Raw genomic sequence first — 7,957 nt, forward strand, 5'->3', positions numbered from 1 at the left:
TAATTTGTATCAAATAAGCAAGTGTGCTGTCCCTTACATCTAAAGCAATCATTGTACATAGGCCCATCATGAACATGACATTTTAGTTTAATTGCCTCACACATAACTGTGATTATGAATTGAATTGGCTTTTTCTGTTCGTTGTAAGCAATTACTAAAATGTAAGCCTAAAGTGGTCAAACTGGCAGATCAAAACTGTCGTGCCTCCTAGTCGTCCACAACTCCCAAATGACAGACAAAAAAAAAAAACACAGCTCCTGCTAAAGTAAACAAACATGACTCACTGCTGCCCTCTCAAGGTATGATAGCACCCTGAGAGGGCAGCAGTGAATTTAGAACTTGTGTTTTCATCAGAATTTAGAATGTGTTTTCGTAAAACCCATGATGTTTCAATAATCATGTTTTCCACGTTATTTTATTTACATCTACTTGCCTCAACACAAAGGATGAAAATGCACCAAATTTACACTGTTTGTTGCAATGTAAACATCTGATTGTGAAGGCAAACAACTGTGGGGAAAAAAATGCAGGCAGTTTAAATAACTGCAATTAGCGCAAATAATTGCAATCAGGTGATTACATAATAATTGTGAAAGTCTTCATTGTGAATTCACTAATTACCACTCGGGTTTTAGTGCACTGTGGCTCACGAACATCTGGATCAGACCTAAAATATAAACTCAACTATGCCCCTGACCACACAGCAACTATTTAAGACAATGGTCTAGGTGTTATTTAAAACCCAATATATACATTTAACTCATTCATTTGAAATGCTTTTTCTAAATAGAACAGATTTAGCCACATGTATGAAACTTTCTCAGGTCATTACCCTTAATGCACTATACCCTTAAAAACACTATAAGCATTTGTATCTTTGATAGATTCTGTTGGTGTCCCTCAGAATGTAATGCAAGCACTACCACAGTTATACCCAAGATTTAATAATGATTTTGGTATGAACATAAATGACAGTTATCTGACTGCAGACTAAATTTATCTCAGATTATTCTTATTCTTGACTCTGGTTTTACGGACAACTTCAAGTTGCTGACTGTAAAAACATTACAATCTGATCCTATACAACTTGATCAAGTGACAATGATATAAGACTACTTTTTGTGATACATTTAATGTATAATGTCCTGTTCAGAAAGAAAATATTAAGCAGATAAAGCTTGTCCTCGACATAACTTCAGCCAATCATGTACCCAACACAGCCAATGCTGAAAACACCTAATTCAGCAGACTTACATAATGAACACCTAAATCTTTGCATACCCAACTCAGAGGCTATAAATTAACTCAAAGAAATACAACCATAATCACCAAAACTCTGGTAACCTAATAATAGGTTATATCTTAAAATGTTATCAAACCTTTAACTAAGAAACCTAAATTTAATCTCTGTTATCCAAACATGTTATCCAACTTCAAGCCTTCTTTTTATCTCTAGGGTTCTAGACAAAGCTGCATCTCAGCAGCTAAACAGTTATGCACATAGAAATCAATAATTTTTGTTTCTTAATGTGGCATACAACACCACAGACAAAACTATTCCACTAGACTGGCTAGAAAATCTTGTTTGGGGTCAGCAGACTCTTCTTGTTGAGAGTGGCAGTGAATTGAGATGTTGGTGCTGTTGTCCTGCCACTCTTGCATGCTCAGTCAGATTTGTGAATGGTGGAGTGACTCAAATATCTCTTTGTCAAGCTATACACATATTTATGTTACTGCCTGAACAAGTCTAGCCACCTTTGCCGTAGTGATCCTGCCATGGTACCACTGCTGTTGCTCCTTTCGTCCTCTGGACAGGACCTGCCCTGAACAGACCTGCTCGATCACTTCATAGCCATGTGCACAAGCAACTATGCCACTGCTGAATGTAGGGCTAGACTGCTATAAAAACTGATACCAATACAGTTTTAAGAAGATGAAATGATTTTCAACCTCTTTATAATGTAGCATGGGAGGCAGAACACCAGAAATTCTCATGAGTTTACTGGTTTCTGCTAATTAGAGCTTGTGTTAATTAATTAATTTTAAATATTAATTAGAGCCATTAAATATTGGTACTACATCTCTGGGATTATTGTCAAAACCAGAAAATCCACAGAACTTCAATATCAGTGCATATTATTGACCAGCTGATATTTAGTTACAGCCTTGCCTACTGCAGTGATGACAGCCTGATGCCTATCATTCACAATCCTGGACACTTATGAGTCAACTGTCTATCCTACACCCCTAATAAACTCCTAATCTTTTTGGTCCCCAACCAACTTTATGCACTGTCCACTGCCTCATGACCTTCAAACCTACTTACTGTTAATCTATATCTGCCTAGTACTCATAGTAAACTTCTACTTACCATGTTATCATATTGCTCTCGTTTTGTCCAGCTCACATTTGTATAGAACTTTGACTTATATGGAATGAAACTGATATAACTTTACCATTGACCTATTTTTTTTCCCAAAACATTTATTAAGACAAGACAGAAAGCCTACTTACACCAAGCAGCTGAGGTCTGCCAAATCATCGATGAAGTCAAACAGCTGACTAATATCGTATGTGATTGACGGACTGTTGGGATTCATTCTCTTCAAGTGTTCTTCATACATTTTACACACTCCTGACAAACAGACCATATGACATCAACATAGAAGTAATCGACAGAGTAAGTGCACAGCTTACTTATTTCAATATTATCAACAAATGGTTACTTAATCATTAAGCTGCATGTGACCAGACGCCATTTCAACAAGATTAAAGCATAACACTACATCACTATAACTGATTATATAAGGTGTAAACATAATCAGATATATATCAGATATAATAATCAGATATAATAATTTTCTGCTAAACGTTGCTGTTATGGTGAAGATAAACTGGAAAGCTGCGTTTATGTGTTATACGTTATATTTACCTTCCATGCACTCATTTACTGATTCATAATCAGCGTATGTTCTTCCTTCTGGCCTCTTGGTGGGCTGAACCAGAAGAATCGTGTGAGACTGAAATAAAAAGAAGTTTAGATTGTAGACGCTTATATCGATCCCCAGAAAAAAAAAAAAACAATTCCACATCGCACATTCCATTCAAGCAAAGTTACCAGTTAACTAATCTTGCCTTATTTTAACCAAGTTATATATTTTATCGAAATTATATTAGCACACATGCAAAGTGTGTGCGTTTTAGATGCTCGGTTATTAAAAAGCTGTGCATCTTTTAACCACCTTAAATGGTGGATCAGTTGCATTTAAGCACATGAAGCGCTGGAATGTTACTGCTGCACCATTTAAGGTGGAACGGGAAAATTCGACCAAGAAGCTGGAGAATAAGAAGCTGACTTCAGCCCTGCAGTTACATTTACGGGCCAACGTTAGCTTGTTAGCCAAGTACGCAAGTTTCCTAACGTACGTTATCGTTCTTAAAGGGTTGATCTGTAGTGACATGGAAAATCTAACCTAACTCTAGTTAGTTTAAGCGTGCATCATGAACGGATGTACTTTCAAAAATGAGTCTTAATAACTAACCATGTTTTAAGGAGTTGCTCTAAGATTCACAAGTACGAAGGACTTCACTCTACGACTACCGCAAACAGCGTCCAAGGCTTTCTCGTTAGTATCCTCATCTTCAACTTCCGGTTACCTCGTATTTCAAACGTAAAGTCACTAAGAGTCCAGTGTCGAACCCACCACTTTCAGCAAAGCTTTAAAGATCTAAAAGTTTGATGCACACTTTAAATTGACGAAAATTTTACCCTTCAATACACTGCTCAGTCCATACGATGAATGATATGTTTCTGTATGTGTGTGTGTGTGTGTGTGTGTGTGTGTGTGTGTGTGTGTGTATATATATATATATATATATATATATATATATATATATATGTGTGTGTGTGTGTGTGTGTGTGTGTGTGTGTGTGTGTGTGTGTGTGTGTGTGTATATATATATGTATATATGTAGTATATAGTATAGTTTTTGCTTTCAGGATAACATGTCATTACAAATGATGTTTTGCTTGCCATATTACGTCATTCATAGCAATGTTTGTATCAATCAAATCAACAGTATTGTTCCCACTACATTTCACATTGACTCCTTTCCAATTAAGTAACAAAGCTGCCTTGGTAGACCATTCTAATACAAATGGCGAGCCTACTAAGCCCAAGCCTTTCTAGCTTTTTAAACGGAGCCATCAGAAGCGTTTCAGCCCACACTGCGTTTTGAATAAGGCAAAGAGCAGGGTAGCCAAAAAGAACAGAGTTCAATTACATATATCAGTCTTAAAGGTACAGTAACAAACTGTCTAATTATAAGCATTAGAGAGGAGTTTGGAAAGTGGTCATGCAAAAATGAACTAACTCAAATTAAAAATTAATTCAAAGCATTGGTCCATTGTTTTCTGTATATAAACCCACTCAAATGTCATGTATGGACTTCAGGGGAAAGAAGAAAAATGTAAAATACTGAACCTTAAAGGGGGATTTCACAGAATTTTCAAAATTTCTGCATAATTCTTAATGCTTAAGATGTAAACCAAGTCCTTAAGAATTGTTTGATGTAAAAATACTAGAGAAATTAAAACTTTTTAGAGTCAAAACTGTTCACAAATGGTGGTAACAGGAAGAATGTCTGAAAAAATGGATGCCTCTGAGGACATTCATAAAATGGTCATGAATAAGCTGCCTGATGCCTGAGACATTGTTTCACGATAGTTTTGAGAAGGTCTTGGCTTTAAACATGTTATTTATAAAATACATGTATGGCAGAGAGGTACATGTAGGATGTTGTAAGACAAAACAGTTCACAAAGAATTTTGTTTTCAGATTTACCACTATCATGGACTGGAGGTTAGGGAACCAGCCTTGTGACCGGAAGGTCACCGGTTCGATCCCCAGAGCTGAGAGCACATGACTGAGGTCTCCTTGAGCAAGACACCTAACCCCCAACTGCCCAACGGATTGGGCTGCCCACTGCTCTGGGCAAGTGTGCTCACTGCCCCTTAGTGTGTGTGTATGCTCACTAGAGTGTATGTGGTGTTTCACTTCATGGATGGGTTAAATGCGGAGGTGAAATTTCCCTGTTGTGGGACTAATAAGGGTCACTTAATCTTAATTTCACAGCAAACCACTCTGAATTACATCTCAACTGACTGAATTACATCTCAACCATTGAACCATGCAACAAGTTTGAAAAATCAGTGTAATTCCCCTTTAGGCAGAAGTCTATAGTATACTATTCTCCATTCTGTTCCAGAATGAAAAAGGACCACATACAGTTTAAATTCAACACGAATCAGAAATCATATCGCATTTTTCTTCCTTACTCTAAATGTAATTCAGAGTGAAACACTGTATCAGGGAGGGTCTCTGAGCTAAGTGATAAGTGGGTTGTGGTGGGAGAGGGAGGTGAAACATAATATTACTTGTTAATGTTATTTTTTCTGACCTAGTGACATACATGGTGACATAATAAACAAATCAAAAGATGTTTCAGAAGTGGGTAAAAATCATGACACTTTAATCAAAGGTTACAGAGAAACAAATCTTTTAAATAATATGTTTCCACAGTTTTCGCATGTATTTGCAAAAGGTTATAAATACAATTTTTAGCAGCGGAACCAGACCAAGGACCCTTCATTTTAAAATGAAAATGCAGAGCATCAACAGCAAAGTGTGATCAGAGAAATAACTTAAAAATGAGTAGAAAGCAATGTTACTATTATTATTAGTTATGCCTATTAGATACATTATAATAGTAAAAAAATGCTTGTTCAAATCAAAAAGAGTCACTTTCCATAGCAATTATATGACAAACCAATAATGTTACATATAACCAAAATACTGAATTTATGGATTTAGACTGTTTATGGGTAAAATCTTTGTAATGAACTGAATGGGTACAGTATCACAAAGATCCACAAGCAGCTTCAAGCTAAGATGCTTTTAGAGTGGTTTCCTTTATTTTTAAATGGCTTGTTTTATTTATTTGTTTGTTTGTTTTTTTACATTCAAATGGAAGTCAGCAAGCTTATGTTTCCTTTCATTTGAAGAAATGTTATCTGTTATTGAGAAGAAGATAACTGATCAACCCTTAACTTTGCTGTAGATTCTGCATTTCCTTCCCTCGTGTGGAAGTGAGAGGCAATATATATTGCCTTTCTTGTGCTTAAAGGTCCAGAATTTATTCCCAGTTGGCGTCAGTTTCTAATAGCTGAAAAAGATATTCAAAAGCTGTGGAATGGCTCAGGTGAAATCGGAGTGAAAATATTGACTGTGTGCAGTGTGAGCAATAGAATACATGTGTGAATAAATAGTACAATACAGGGAAGCTGCTGTAAGCTGACAGTATCATTATTAACATGTTAACATGTTATCTATGTGTTATTATGACTGTTGGTTAACATGTACCAATGATTTGTACAGGAAAGAGGATTGATGGCAGATGGTTTTAGTAGAATTTTAATATTAGAAATCAGAAAGATATTTATTGCTGGTTACTATCAAGAACTGAGCTGACAGAAAGGCTATGGTAATTCAATTAACCACTCTGTACAACTGTGGTGAGCAGAAAAGCATCTCAGATTGCACAACACATTGAATCTTGAGGTATTCAAGGTTGTATGTGCTACAACAGCAGAAGACTATACCAGTTCTACTTCTTTCAGCCAAGAACACAAAGTCGAGGCTACAGTGAGCACAGGCTCACCACAACTGGACAGGTAAAGACTGGGAAAATGTAGCTTCAACTGGTGAATCTTGATTTCTGCTGAGGCACACAAATGGTGTAGACAGAATTTGGCCCATGAATCCTTTGACCCAACCTGCCTTGTGCCAACATTCCAGGCTGGTGGAGGTGGTGTAATGGTGTGGGGAACATTTTCTTGGCACATTCTGGGCCTGTTAATACCAATCAATCAATTTGAGTATTTTTGCTGACCATATGCATCCTTTCATTCCCACAATTTACACATCTCCTAATGGTTACTTCCAGCATGATAATACACCATTGCACAAAGCAAATGTCAACTCAAACTGATTTCATGAACATGACAATGAGTTCAGTGTTCTTCAATGTTCAAAAAAACAGTGTTCTTCAATCTTCAAATCACCAGTTCTGAATCCAATAGAACACTTTTAGGATGCGGTGGAACAGGGGATTCGGAACATGGAAGTGCACCTGAAATGTCTGCAGGAATTGCACGATACAATCCTGTTAACGTGGACCAGAATCACAAAGGAAAGTTCCCAACATCTTTTGGAATCTATAGCAATAAGGATTGAGAATTGAGCAAAGGAATGCTCTACCCAGTATTAGTACTGTGTTCCTTAAAACCTGTAGTTGTAGTAAATGTGTTGTAGCTTATACATTCATTTGTAAGCAGTATGAATCTATAGAACGTATGCATTATTACGTAATATGCAGTATGTCTCTCTTAGTATGTAGTATGCATATATAGGATGCATATATACAATGTACTGTGAATCAGTAGTTTGCATATATGAAATGTAGTATGCATTATTATGTATTGTGCTTTGTAGTATTTAATGTGTATTTTTATGTAACATATATCTAAAGAATGTACCACATATCAGTGTTCTATGCATCTATGTGCAGTATACATTACTATGTGAAATGTATTTACATTGTACAAATATATGTAATATAAATTAATATTTTCTTTTGTTACTCTACTTGGCATAGCTCTCAAAAAAGCCCTGGCATGGATACAATTAGTAAAATTCCCACTTTCCCTTCCCTTTGCTTGCTGACATGCTTAGGAAAATAACTGTGAGCACGTATGCAGACTGTTCTCCGAGTGAGGGCGCTATCTGCGTTATGGCGCTAATACATATACTAAAATATCTGTGATATTCACAAAACATCTAAAAAATGACAGCAGGTTCAGCAGCAGATAAAAAACACCACTCCTGAATGGAGATGT

The 7,957-nt window shown here is 36.4% G+C and overlaps 1 protein-coding gene across 2 annotated transcripts in view; it reads right to left on the reverse strand.

The window, feature by feature from the left end:
- Positions 1–3,671, reverse strand: part of LOC108428606 (ERH mRNA splicing and mitosis factor) — a 5,060-nt gene extending 1,389 nt beyond the window's left edge. Inside the window, exons 1-3 of one of the 2 annotated variants that reach the window (XM_017699708.2) lie at positions 3,543–3,671; positions 2,933–3,020; positions 2,515–2,635 (exon numbers count right to left, since the gene is read on the reverse strand). In XM_017699708.2, the coding sequence (XP_017555197.1) occupies positions 2,515–2,635; positions 2,933–3,020; positions 3,543–3,545 (212 nt within the window). In that variant the 5' untranslated portion in view covers positions 3,546–3,671. Of the gene's footprint in view, positions 1–2,514; positions 2,636–2,932; positions 3,021–3,242; positions 3,387–3,542 lie in introns of those variants that run through there. The other variant, XM_017699707.2, reaches the window with a different exon arrangement.
- Positions 3,672–7,957: the final 4,286 nt, after the last annotated feature.

This window comes from Pygocentrus nattereri, chromosome 10, assembly GCF_015220715.1.
Source record: "Pygocentrus nattereri isolate fPygNat1 chromosome 10, fPygNat1.pri, whole genome shotgun sequence".
In the NCBI taxonomy this organism is placed as follows: domain Eukaryota; kingdom Metazoa; phylum Chordata; class Actinopteri; order Characiformes; family Serrasalmidae; genus Pygocentrus; species Pygocentrus nattereri.